General features: G+C 34.4%; 1 protein-coding gene across 2 annotated transcripts; it reads left to right on the plus strand.

The window, feature by feature from the left end:
* Positions 1-311: 311 nt before the first annotated feature.
* Positions 312-9,405, plus strand: LOC149775724 (vitamin D3 receptor B-like). Of its 2 annotated transcripts, none has more exons than XM_089943952.1 (2): positions 312-481; positions 4,749-9,405. In XM_089943952.1, exon 2 carries the CDS (start codon positions 5,158-5,160, stop codon positions 6,673-6,675), a length of 1,518 nt encoding a protein of 505 aa, XP_089800078.1. In that variant the 5' UTR covers positions 312-481; positions 4,749-5,157; the 3' UTR covers positions 6,676-9,405. The 2 variants fall into 2 exon arrangements, with proteins under 2 accessions (XP_089800078.1, XP_089800079.1); XM_089943953.1 differs by lacking the exon at positions 312-481 and adding an exon at positions 1,443-1,538.
* The last annotated feature ends 5,383 nt before the right edge of the window (positions 9,406-14,788 follow it).

Raw genomic sequence — 14,788 nt, forward strand, 5'->3', positions numbered from 1 at the left:
CATTTGTTTAAAAAAATATAAAAATATTCTTGATATTGTCTGCATTTAAAATGAGTATACAATACTACTACTACGACAAATTCCTGCACAACATACTTTTTTCTCGGGCTGTTTTATGTATCTGGTAAAAAATCAAGATGATGTACTGGAAAAACGTAAAAAAAAAATCTTCAAATTGTTTGTTGAAATGTTTTACACTATGCAATTAGAATGAATTTAAATAGTTGTGTGAGACCTGTAATTGGACAAAGCAAGCTAGCGTAAGTAGCTTCCCTTACACATATATTTTATTTACATTCTATGGCTGAAATTCTGTCGAGGTGCCAAAACAGGTGATGAGAAAAGTGAAATCATACCTTAAGCTGAGCTTCTCCTGTAATTTTATGTTCATTAATATCAGTGGATCTATCCCAAAAGTACATTCTCGTTGACAATTCCAAATGTCAGACGTGGATTTTAACAGATCAAATCAAGTCTGAAAGTGAGTATCCGCTTACATAAAGTAAATGTCAAAAGACAAAACACTAGTCTAGTGTGGGACGCCTACCCAGTTCATTATGTTGTTGGGTCGATAGTCTTCTCGCACTGTAGGACTAAGGACTACAGTAGACCAACAAATTGTTAGCTGCCTTTTTTCTGACATTACTGGATACCTATTAATATCGGAGGGGGAAAAAAAAACGCTGAGTACAACTTGTTGGTTTAAGGACTGCAGAATCACTTGACATAAATATGAATGAAAATAGTACTTACACAACTAACAATTGATAAATGATCTCTTGGCTCATTACACAACATGTGATCGCCTAGTTTTATAATCATAAACTTTATGATAAAGACCTCTGTCTAAAATTGAGGGATTCCGAAATGTCGAGAATAACACGAGTATCATTTATAGTTTTTGCATAAATCCCCATTTTGTTCGTACCTTCCTACCAACTTCAATATCAAAAATAAATCGGCAATGTGATTAAAAATGAAAGAACTTAGTCATTTCTCTCATTGATTTATAATTTCGAACCTGACTCTGATAGGTTGGCCCTGACATGTCATAACTTGCGCGTTTTATTCTTCACGGACTTTCTATACTAACAATGCGCCATATTGCGTACACTATGGAAGATTCTATTATACTCGGCAACGCAGTGATAGTAGTTCATCTTATTTGGTAACTGCCGGATATTTCCGTAAATTATCATAAAATTGAGAGTTATAACCCTTTGCACACATTTACTCTTAAATTATACCGCTATGTGAAAGGCAAATGTGTAGCGATGATTATTTTCCTTTGCTTGATTCAACATTGTAAATATCGCAAGCAGACTACGTCGTATTCACCTTCAGTGCACATAAATCGTTAGTTATATATTCACCCCTTGGATGAAAATAAACTTATCCAGAAAGCAAGGTCTTCTTGTACACTAGTCCTACATGTAAGACATAGCACATTTTGATTTTGTTAAGGTGACGCCAACAACATAAATATCAGCGTCGGGTCTTACAGGTTGGACTACTTGTACACTAAAAACGTCCGTAAGGTATGAAACGCGCAGTTGATGACAGTGTTAGGACCCCCACAGCACCTCACCACCGGTCATAATCAGGTTTTGAAATATAAATTCAATGAGTGAAGTTCTATGCATTTTTCAAAATCTCATTATGCTTTTCGTTTCTTAAATCGGCGGGGGAAGGGGTACAATAAAACGGGGTAGGTATATTCAGCCATACAACAACGTAAAGACATCGACCCGGAGGGTATTTTTGTTTTGGGGGGGACCCCAAAAACATAAATATCAAGGTCGATGTTTCACATTGTATGACTAGAATATGCTCAGATCTACATTTTCTTTCATGTATGTACTTTATGTTGTCTTTTATGAAGCATGGATTTAATTTTTGCCACATATTATCTTGAGGTCCTTGATCTGTGATAACCAAGTTAGCAATTCATTGTTTGATCATTTCCGACAGTCATGTCCGTCTATGACCTCCTATTAACATGGACAAGACAGTCATGTCTCTCTTGAATGCCTATTCCCCATTAGAAGTTATTTTGCAATATTTTAGCTGTCCAAAATTGTTCAATAAAGAATATTTGTACATTTGCTATAGTACAAGTGACATAACTCATGTGTGCACTCTGACTCACTTTCACAGCTTTATGTGTCATTTTGGAGACTTTGATCACACATACCTTTAAATGGTGTTTATTCACTTTATTTCACACCATGGCCATCAAAATTCCATTCAAGATTATTGTATAATCTCAAAGAAAAATTGTTAATGGTAAATTCATTGATAACGCACTTTGAGATTTTTAGGCACAGTCAAGCAAAATGGGAAGATCCTGTTCAATCCGAGCTTTGTCGCATGCTTTGATGTAAGAGGGAATGCGCCTGCGGTTGGGAATAAGTTTTATGACAAACATAAATTGAGACATGACAGTGTCATTATTTATAAACAAAGTCTGGGAAAACACCAGGAGGGGAAAAAAAAGGGCACACAAGTCCAATAAATTGGAAGCAGTTATGTAACTTTGTATATATCTTCTGTAAGGTATGTCATGTCTTTTATTTCAGTTCATTCATAATACCTATTTTTCCCCAAACATATATGTTCTTTCATACACATAAAATACAGCCAATTCAGATTTATTTTACTTAAAATTTATATCATGCTAAATTATCGTTTTGAAAAAATATCATATGTACAAGCTAATAATAAAACTTAATAATAATCCTCCTTTATCCATTTCGTAGTTGAACAGCTGAGGAATGTAAATGTGTGCAACTTCTTGTTCAAGCGATCATACCTTGATTCCCTTGTACTAGTAATAGTTCAATCCAAAATCTACTTTCTTGACCCAGTATGATGACGAACTGCCATTGTAAAAGTCCATAGAGATTGATAATTTTTGTCTGGAAATTTTGTTATGACAACTATTGTGCAGGTCACTAAACCATCAAGACTGAATAAACTTTGTTATAACTATATTGCAATTAAATTTGAAAAATAAAACTAGTTTCCAAATTGAATCAGTAAATGTGCGTACATTAGCCAAATAGCCAAAGTTCAGATATGTTAACCCTATCTACACCATGGCAGATCGATCAGTTATTTCAGTGCTTTGTCCTGTGACATCTATTGGATTTCATGAGTTGCCTCCCTTTGTATGTACTGTCTGTTAACCAATAGCATGTAACAGAAGTTTATTGTACATCGGCTGAAAATGGTGGATACGATTGACTTCACAAGGATACTGTGTGAATTTAACATTGAAAGTATGACTAAATACCAGAGAGAAGCTGATAGTATTTGAAGGAACAGATGTATTTGTACAAAAATGGACCAGCAGTGGAATTTTTTATTATCTATGAGTCCATTCCAGTTGTTCTCCCCTCTCGTCTCAATCATATAGGAACAGTGTTCCGAAAATCGCCACAGTCATTGAAATTCACAGATCCAAAGCACTGAAATATCTGATTGATATGCCAAATGGATAGGGTTAACATATCAGAATCTTGGCTAGAAAAGGTTGGTATGCACTGCACAGACATAATCACATCGGTTGCAAATCTCTATCATAAACATTCTACTAATTATTTTGTATAATATACAGTTCCTGGTTGTCTGAACAGGTTACGTGAGCTCAGCAGCAATGTAGGGTAATAATTTCCTCACTGATTTCAGCTCCATTAAACAATGTATTGAGCTCATTTTGGAGATTTTTTTTCCTTCATGGTATGAAATAATAGTTACGGACTTTTATTTTGTGCAATATGATGTTTCTATTGAGTCATGAAATATAGATGTTTACTTCTGCTTCATGTTTGCAAAATCATATTGCATATCTGAACAGAACAGTGTATTGAACTCAACAAAAGCCCATTACTGTTATGCCAGTTATAAATTATTTTCAAGCAGTTAAATATCATTAATCATGGTTAATCAGAGTTTGACTGATGTGCATGCACATAAGTTCTGTGCTGATATGTGGTCTTTCAGAAATATAATTATTTTCTGTCCCTATTATATTTGGTTGAAATTTTGTGTTTTGATTTTTTTCCTATAACCATTTTGCTCATTGAAGTAAGTTTAGTTGTAACACTGTGATGTATCAGAATGATGGATTTTGCGTGTCCTGAATGCTCATCAATACAATGGTGAAATCTGTGTACTGGACCAATTGCATGTAGTGTGTGAATATTAATCCTGAATGTGTGTTCATTTAACTGTCCTATACCAAGTTCAGATTGGATTTATAGAAAAGAAATTCAGAAAAAGAAAGATTCTTTTTCATCTGTGAGTTAAAGCTAATTGTGCAAGCAATATGGCCAAAAAGAATTGTATGTATTTCCAGTTAGCCAACCATCCCTCTTTCTCGTTACCATTCCTAGCACATTTTTCTACACTTGGGTACATCTAATTGAGCTGATTTATTTAGTCCAGTACTTGAAGTGCTTTTGTACATTATATATAGTAATCATTATAATATTGAAATATATATAATTTAAAATTATTTTTTTTTAAACTTCCTAAATTGAAATCCAGTGCAATAGGAAACCCTTTTTTTTACCCAATAGGTATATATTTAAATCAACTAAATCTACCTCCACAAGGTTTGTTAGATATATCAAACATAGATGCATGGATAATTATTCATTTGCTAACTTCTTATCTGTTTAAATACACTTGATATGATACAACATAATTAAATAGAATTTTAATTCATTTGCTTTCCTTTTTAGGTGCAGAGCTTCTGATGACACTTTGCTGAAAACAGGGCAAATAAACCAGCTGTGGATGTGGCAGTAGACAATCCTGAAAAGAGTTTCTCTCTTCATAGACTGCACAAGTGTAGCCTTCACTGACTTAGAGTAGTAACTTTGCAAGACTAAGAAAGTCAAAATGAATTTCACATGGGAGACATTGTTTAAAATATGGTAAAAACAGAGAAAGGGTTTGAAAAAATAAAGTGTAACCCATAGAGTTGTGTATTCTGTCCAAAGCTGAATGTCAAATATATCAGTTGTTTAGACTTGAGTTATCTCATATCTAGAGTCCAGATATCCAACACATCCTGGAAAGAGTAGCCTAACTTAATACAGTTATTGATTAGGGTTAATCTAGCTGTACAGTCAGAGAATATATTAAGATATGGAAAAGCTGTCTCTCTACACAGGTCTCAAAGATCATGGTTCACACAGTCTGAGGTCACATGACAGTATCCCTCAGGTCACAGAAAGTGAGATACAGTCTTGCAAAGTATCTGAATCAATTCCAGAAATAGTATCTGGGTCACAGCTGGATAGCATGTCTCCAAAAGAGCAGAGCTGTTCTAACTTGAAGCTACCTCCTTGTTGTGTTTGTGGAGGGAAAGCCTCTGGCTTTCACTTTGGTGTCAGCAGCTGTGAAGCCTGCAAGGAATTTTTTAGAAGGTATTTGCAGAACAAGAAGGATATCTACAACTGTACTAAAAATGGACGATGTACAATCACCAACAAGAGCCGTGGAAATTGCTCAGGATGTAGACTTCAAAAGTGTTTAGAGGTAGGCATGTCTAAGGATGCCTCAAAGTTGGGTCGCTACACCTTGACAAAAAGGACAAAGATTATTCTAGAAGTGAATAATATGGAAGATAAAAAAAACGTTTGTGTAAAAAATCGTGAAATGTCACTTCCACAAAATGTACAGCTTATGCAACAGTCTGCCTCAATAAACCAAACTAGTTCATTAAATCATCTAAACACAGCAGATGACAGTGGTGACAAAAGTAGCAAGAAATATTACCCTAATCAACAAAGCTTAGCAGACTGCAGTATTGATGAAAGTATGAAGAAGAATGTGAATTTTCCAGTTGGACAAGACCTTCTGCAGACTCTGGTGGAGGCCATGGAGGATATTTCACCTTTTGGAGGAGAAAAGTTGTCAGTGGTTGAAATTCAGGAAAAAATCAAACAACATTATGAAATGTACAAGTTGAAACAAAAATTATTTGGTACCTTTGTAAATATTCCACCAGAAGAGTACTACTCTGTACTAAAAAACCATGGCTTGGACCTTGATGGCCGCTGGCAGTGTCTGCAAGATTGTAAACAATCTCTTCCAAAAATAATAACAAAATATGTTCATTTTGCTAAATTAATACCAGGCTTTACAAATCTCCCAGTAGAAGACCAGTCAGTATTACTCAAGATTGGACGATTAGACTTTTTCACTATTCTGTCACATGAAGGTTACATGGAGGAGTATGAAACATTTCTTTTGAGCACAGGCACTGGATGTCACATGGAAGAGGCTGCAGACAAGTTTTTTTCCAGAGAGTATATAACATCTTATGCTCGCATTGCAGTGAAGTGGCAAAGGATGAAACTCTGCAGAGAAGAGATGGCAATATTACTTGGTGTATCTTTATTTTTTACTGATCGATGTGCTCTGAAGGATCGGATGCAAGTGGAAAATATTCAGGTTCAGTTGCTTTGTATGCTTCAGGAATTACTAAAAGAAAAATACAAAGAGAAAGGCTTACAGAGATTGTCTAAAATGATTGACATGTTTGTATTGGGTAGGGACTGTTCTGAACTGTTCTTCAAAGAATACAATGGTTTGTGCAAGAATACCATGGTTGTTGAGGAGGCACCAATCATAATGGATTTCTTTCTTGAAGAATGGTAGTGCTACTGTAGTTTCACAGAATGGTATAAAAACTGATTCATCACTAGAGGGGAGACTGATGTGCCCACTCTTTAGCATTACATCTTGTGGAATTATTTTCTTGCATTTAAGATGGAAGAAACAAAAACAACCTAAATCTTGGAACATTTGTTAACATATCAATGATACATAATTTAAATGGACACAATACTTGCAGCTGTGGCATCTGGAATTTGCATTAAGTATGAGTATAATGCGAGTCCCACTGTCCTAGTGTGCTATCTAGTGAAATCACAGCCAATTGAATGGGCTTGGGGGTGGGAAACTCTGTTGAGCTTTATATTGGACCTAACAGTTGTATTATTTTGAATCTGTATAATGTATGATTTAATAACAAACATTAGCACAAAGAAAATGATTGTACACTATGTAGGTACATGGCAATAATAACCTGCAGCAGTGATAGTTATTGTACTTTTATTTGCACTTCTTATGAAACCTAGTTAGTTTTGAATGGAAATATTGCCAGTCTGATGTCCAAAATGGCTGCCACAGTGGCCATCTTGAAGTCCTATTATCGCTTCTCTTCCTGACCATAAGGTGGTATTGTGATGTGCTTTTCACCAGAAGACATATTATGATGTCTGCTTAGTCCTAAATGAAAATGGTGCTGAAGCCAACTTGAAAATCTTGTTATCATGTTGCAACTCCTGAGTGGTAATGAAATCTTATTTTTGTCTATTTGGTCCTAATGAAAATGGTGCCACTTGCTCGACCAGTATGGCTGCCACAGTGGCATATTGAAAATCTTATCATTGCTACTACTCCTGAATGGATGTTAATATCAGCATTGGTTTTTCACAAAAAGACCTTTTTATAATGTCTAATTGGTTGTAAATGAAAATGGTGCTTGTCTGACTTCAGATTTAGTTGCCACAGTGGCAGTCTTGAAATCTTGTCAACATTGTTGTACTTTCATAGAACATTTTTTGATGTCTAAATAGAAATGGGTTCAGTCTGATGTCCAGTATGCCCATCATGGCAGCCATATTGAAAACGTTGATACTACTCCAAAATTGAAAGTTATATCATGATGTTTTTTTTTCTTCCCCAAATAAAAATGGTGCCAGTCTGACAGTGAATATGTCAATCATAGCAGCTAATATGAAAATTGCTGAAGAATATCAGAGATGGTTTCACACTCTGCAGTTTAAAAGAAGAGATGTTCTTATCTTAAAATCCTGGAGAGTCCTTCCAGCCAGTAGAGCATCAGTCCCACGAAGAGACTTTTGTTTTCAGTTGGAGGTTTAATTTTCCCTAACTGGTCAGTTCTAGAATACCCCCTGATGTTCTGTCACAAGTAGTGAAACTAATTATATGCTTTAGTTAAGGGGAAGGTACTCTGATGGATCTGGCTGGGTTCTGCCATGACAACATATAAAGTCATTTGGACTTCTAAATATTGTGAAGGTCAATTTTCACATGGGTAGATGTAATGAGACATTGTACTTCTGTATCCACATGTATGTTTGGCTGAAGACAAAGTTAATGACAATGTTTAATGATTTTGTAAGTTTAATGCTATTTCTCGGTGCAATACATATCAGTCAGTATAAGTTACTAGTGGAGGAAGAACCTGGGGGAAACCCCTGTAAGAACCACTGATCAATGGGAAACTACTGTCAGTGTTCTCATGTTCTCACATACCCACACTGGCCGAGCCTGAAACTCGAAAACAATGCAGACAGAGGTGAAATGGCATTGATAAGTTATGGTGAAAGATTTAGACCACTTGGTCACTCAGGGTCCCATATTTAATGCAGTGCATGATATTGTCTTCTCCTTTGTGAGTTACCAAAGCTGGAATGGCCATCTTTTTCAGTGTTTTTTTAAATTTGTTTACAGAATATTTCACCTAAACTAATCAACCATTTTTGAGACCCAAATGGACATTATTAGGGCAATTAAGGGAAAACTAGCACTAGATGAATAATCTTTACATGTTTTACTACTAACCCATCAAAGATGATTAACCTAAATTACTTACATTATGTGTTTAATAGGTGTGTAAGAGTTTTCCAATATCTGATCCCTTTGTATATAATAACTGATACAGTCAGCTGTGTTGAAGGATAATAATAAAGGATGTGTCAATAACAGCAAACACCTTTTGAATCCAACAGCCTATTTTCTTCAAATTATTGCTTTACATTTAAACTTATAACCCATGTAGGAAGCTTTAATTGAGAAAAGTATCAGAACATTACTTACATCCCTAATACTTAAGATGTGATATTTTTTAAACCTTCTACAATAAGTTGGGATTTTCTTTACATTTGACAGAAAAAAAAGAGTGGAAATCCTTTTGTCAAATAATTGTTGATCTCCTAAGTGTGTATACCCCAATATTTTTGTTTGATATTGTCATAATTAATTTGTTAACATTTTGCCTTTTTGATCAGGAAAACATTCTGAAAACTGTTGGAATACATTCAGCCGTGTGAGAGCCATTTAAAAAATCTTTGTTTCTGTTAAGTATCCTGTGATGTGTATAAAATTTAATGTTGACATTCCATTAATTTTTGTCAGTTTTGATTCTCCTACAAATAGCCCAAAATAGTTTAAGGCAGTTGTGCTGCCCACGGAATTGACATGCACACAGATAAAAGCACACACACACACATATATATATATATATATATATATATATATATATATGTATGTATGTATGTATGTGTGTGTGTGTGTGTGTGTGTGTGTGTGTGTGTGTGTGTTTTTACAGCATCAGTTGTAACCATCCTTTCTCTCTTAATCCTAGTCCTCAGTTTGAGGTTTATTTCGTAACCTCTGCCCCCTGGGTGGGTGGCTGAGGAAACTAAATTTGTGCATACATGTACATGATATTGTACATTCATGGTTAAGATTTGAAATTTATTTTTGGTTTTTTCTGCCCATTCTCTCACGAAACTAGCAAAGTTATGCATTTTGACATGTGAGAGAATGCATCTTGACATGTCAAGTATTACATTCTTGTCACAAAAGTAAGCCACTGTGATCAATGTTTCATGCTTCACTGACTTTGGTTAAATTTTGTATTAGCTTATTTCTCCACATTTAATTTTTGCCTAGATTAATGATATTGTCTCTGTAAATGCAAAATACCATTAACATATCATCTTACTGATATTTTTGATATACATGTTGTTGTTGTAGGGTTTAACGCCATTTTTAAGCACACAATAGGCTATACATGGCAGCCAGTATTAATGGTGGAGGAAGAACCCGGGAAATCCCCGGAAAGAACCACTGACCCTCGAGAAGCTATTGGCAAGCTTTCTCACATACCCACATTGACCGAATCCGAGACTCGAACCCACGCAGACAGAGGTGAGATGGCAGTGATCCGTAACGGAGAGCGCTTTAGACCACTCGGGGTCCCTTTGATATACAAACCTTGTCTGTCTTCCTATACATTTTTATAAAGGGCCTAACTATAGATATAGGTTTTCCTCAGTTTAGCAGTTATATCTAGAATTATGAAGCCTTGAAGGGAGTGCATCTTGATGAGTACTACATGCCATCACAAAGTAGGTCACTGATTCATATTGAACACAACTTGGTTTTCATCAATGCTTATGCCAGAATGATCAAACTAGAATCCATATTTTTAGTACTAAACCCTTACTGTAAAAGGTCACTGTGACTTGTATTTCACATTTTATTGGCATAGGTTAAGATATTGTTCCTAGTTCATGACCTGTTATTTTTTTGTATCCCGTACATACTGTCCTATTTTGAATCATGAAACTAGGTGAGGGGATGCATCTTGATTGGGTCAGTTTTGATTCTGATATTCATTTCTCGGCCACTATTCATACTAGAACCAAGAAACATGTCTCTATTACTTCCATGCCTTTACAACTGAAGAGAATCACTGACTGAAATGTTAAGATGTGTTAAGTATTTGTGTTTATGACCACGTGGTCTTTATGCGTCTTAGAAGGCTCTTTCTGATTGGAAGAAGCAAATATGTAGATTGAGTGGCATACTCTCTGTTAATGGTATACAGTGCATAGGTTAACTCATGCGAATGTTTATGTGAACTACATTGAGTGGACTACATACTACATGCTCTGTTGTGGCTAATAATTGATGCATGAATTAGCATGCACCACTGGCTATCACTAAAAGGTTGTTCAAAGCCTGCAAGTTTCACCAAGTAAAACGACTTCTGGGGGATTGACAGTGATAATAACTTCTTAAGCAGATTTGAAGAACAATGATTTTTGTTTTATGTCTTTTTGGTCTGTCACAGTAGGTAGGTTGGTAGGTTGAACAGCATATCAGTACAATACTGGCTATATAATGCCAACAAAAAGAAAAAAATTTAAATTGCAAGGTAAAGCTTTATCAATGGAGCCAACATTCAGTCTGAACTTCTCTTCAGCATGTTGATGTTTGCAGTGGTTGTCCATGTAGACATGAGCTGTGTAATCATTGATTTCACTCTGGTTTGCACCATGGTATAGTAATGGCTATTTCATTTACTCATCAAGGCACATCTGTACTGTATATTGTATCTACTTAAATGGTTTTTACCACAAATAACATTCCATAACATATTCTAGAATTATAAATTAATAAAATATAATTTTAGCTGATTTTCCATTCTTTTAAAAAGTTTTTATAATTTTGATTACTTGCAAATATACATGCATATATGCATAATATTGATTTATGATATGAAGTGAGATGTGTTTTCTTTAAATGTGAAAAATATATATTTGTGTGCCAATGTTATAAGGTATACATTAATATAAATGTATGGGTTGAAGCATAAAATTTTATGGTTAGTGAACTCAGAATATTCATCTTGATAAGAAGTTAAAAAGAAGAAAAAGAATGTTTTTATTTTTTATTTTTTGTAAGACAGTAACTGTTGGTTCAACAACCATTCTCTCTTGAGGACCAGTGTTATGTGCAAAACAAACTTAATGAGACTAGACGACCCTGAGCTCAATTTGATGTTAAAAAACTATACTGTTTAGAATGTAAAATACAAAAATTCTTAAGTACAGTATATGTATCTAGATCACAATTTTTGATGGAATGAACAACATGCATGATTGCCATTTGTGGAAGTCTTTCACTTCAGAAATATAACTGCAGGGTCAAATTATGGAAGAGTTGAGGCATTTTCCCTAAAATTTATCTTTAAATACAAATAAATATGTATGATTAATTTTATCCGCTCAATAAGTTGCGTCAAACTGCAAACATCACAAAGCCTGATCTACCATCGCATAATGCAATGGCAGATCCAGGTCTGTATTTGTTAGTTTTACTTTTTATTCCCAACTGCATAAACTCGGATTATGTGACAGCAGGTTTAGGACTATGCAGTTTGCAATGTGACCTGACATATATTTGAGCAATAGTTGTTAAACTCTGAATGTAACATGAAAGACAGTGTTTATACTTGTTTATTGATATAGTACAGGTAATTAGGATAGAATGCATACAGATTAATTTCTGGTTGGAGTAGCCTTGCCATTTCTGTCAAGTCAGAACAAACTCCTGTGTATAAAGCAGATTGATATTCCCCCCAACCCCCATAAAATTCTTATTATCTTAGCCTTTCCTGAACGTATATTAAATAAATAACAAATCAATTAAACATTTTCAAGATAAGAAATATATTGATAACTGAATAAATCATCTTTGTTTCTGATCAGTTCTTTAGTTTTCATATATATATATATATATATATACAAATATATTTTTGGTACATTATCCTGTCACATGCTTTCATGGATAAAATTCAAAATGGCTGCCACAGCAAGACAGCTAGGATTTTATCACAGAAAATGCCAGAGTTGCTTCAGCTGGATAGGTTTCAACATCATTAATAATATTTACCTATCATAATAAAGGACTCCGTCATTAAAATATTGTTACATATATAACTGCATAATAGGCATGTACCGTAATATAATAAGAAAATGCTGAGAGATACATATCAATAATAATACTGTACATGTAATAAGATATGTTTTAAATATGTAATCAATTCTGTATGCCAATTAGGTTTTCTTGAACATTGTTTTTTTACAGTTATATAAAAGAGGGACCAAAAATATGGCTTACAGTAATTTCAAGTCTTATATTTGTCATGTCAAACTAATTTAGTGAGATAATTAATACATTGTATGTTTATTATTATTCTGTGTCAACTTCTTAAAACAAAACCTCCATTTTTGTCTTGCATACATAAGAATGGTGAAATATAGTCACCTTTCTACCATCACTGCTGTAAAGTCAGAGTTGTCGTAAATAATATTTTTTGAGTTACATATCTTTTAAATTCATTTGCTGCATTCAAATGAAATTTTGGGATCATATCTCTGAAGGGATTTGGTGGGAATATCCCGTTTTAGCAGAATGTTTGGTTCATGAGAACAGTGTTAAACTTTTTTGTTTTATCAAGTTTTTCAAACTCACATTCGTTGCTGCACTCAACTGAAACTTCCATATAGTATTAACATAGGTAGGTTGTTTTCTGGGCTTGTTTTGGGGCCAAAAATCAGTCCCTGTTCCAAATCCAAAGATTGTTCCTATTTCCCAATTTGAGTGTAAAAATTCCCCATCATGGCTATTCAAAAATTCCAATACAGTTTGCCTATAATATTACTATAAAGAGTATCATGGGATCCAAACAGTTCAAGTAACCTAGGTTTTTGAATTATTTAAATGTTCAAAACTCTCTTCGTTCTAAATTTGTATGCAACAAGTGTTTAAAATCAATTAAAAAATTCTCAATTTGACCTTTTGACACATGGAACATAATTCCTTGGACCTGGGTCCTGTTTTGAAAAGGGTAGTTGTTGTTGTGGGGTTTAACGCCATTTTTCACCACACGATAGGCTATACATGGCAGCCAGTATTAATGGTGGAGGAAGAACCCGGGAAAACCTTGGAAAGAACCATCGACCCACGAGAAGTTACTGGCAAGCTTTCTCACATACCCACATTGGCTGAATCCGAGACTCGAACCGGCGCAGACAGAGGTGAGATGGCATTGATCCGTAATGGAGAGCGCTTTAGACCTCTCGGCCACTCTGGGCCCCTTGAAAAGGGTAGAAAATTTCTAATAGGTCTAAAGAGTATACTTCAGTATTCCAATATTCCCTGTCTGCCTGTCACTCCATTCTAAGCAGAAAGCATGTTTTATCATTCTCAGCAATGTCAAGCTTTTATTTTGTTAAAATGTGTTGAAAGTCACATATGTACAGTTACATCAGTTTCTGTATTCATCTTTGGTTGGTCTACAGTTTATTTGATGATATGGGAGAAGTTCATGTCTCGCCTACTTAAGCATTTTGGTCAACAATGTTAAAGTTTTGTATGCGTGCATTATGGTAATGAAGTTAAAGTTTTGTATGAAAGCATTATTGTTAATGATGTTAAAGTTTTTGTATGAAAGAATTATTGTCAATGAAGTTAAAGTTTTGTATGAAAGTCTTATGGTCAGTAATGTTAAAGGTTTTGTATGATAACATTATTATCAGTGATGTTAACAGTTTGCATGAAAGCATGATGATAAATGATGTTAAAAGTTTTGTATGAAAGTCTTATGGTCAACAATGTTAAAGGTTTTGTATGATAACATTATTATCAGTGATGTTAACGGTTTGCATGAAAGCATGATGGTAAATGATGTTAAAAGTTTTGTATGAAACTTTTATGGTCAACAATGTTAAAGTTTTGTATGAAAGCAATATGGTCAACAGTGTTAAAAGTTTTGTATGAAAGCAATATGGTCAATGATGTTAAATGTTTTATATACAAGCATTATGGTCAACGATGTTAAAGTTTTATATGAAAGTTTATGAAAGTAAGATAAACGGTTTACACTTACAAGCATATCGATTCAGGTGAAATGCTAGATTTTTCACATCAATTGATCCATCACTTTTGTTTGTTTGAATCAGATTTATTTCCCATTTCATTTTAAGATTAAGAGCCATCATGTCAACTCATTGTTAGTTCATCACATCACTCAGGTGCTTAATAAGAAAAATATAGCTGGACAGGGTTGCATTTAGTTGGAACAACTCACACTTTTTCAGAGTAT

This window comes from Sinohyriopsis cumingii, chromosome 19 (assembly GCF_028554795.1).
Source record: "Sinohyriopsis cumingii isolate HCF-2022 chromosome 19, ASM2855479v2, whole genome shotgun sequence".
NCBI lineage: Eukaryota > Metazoa > Mollusca > Bivalvia > Unionida > Unionidae > Sinohyriopsis > Sinohyriopsis cumingii.

Excerpts from the sequence above, each read along its gene's own strand:
- LOC149775724 (XM_089943952.1), top strand. The coding sequence starts at position 5,158 with ATGGAAAAGCTGTCTCTCTACACAGGTCTCAAAGATCATGGTTCACAC.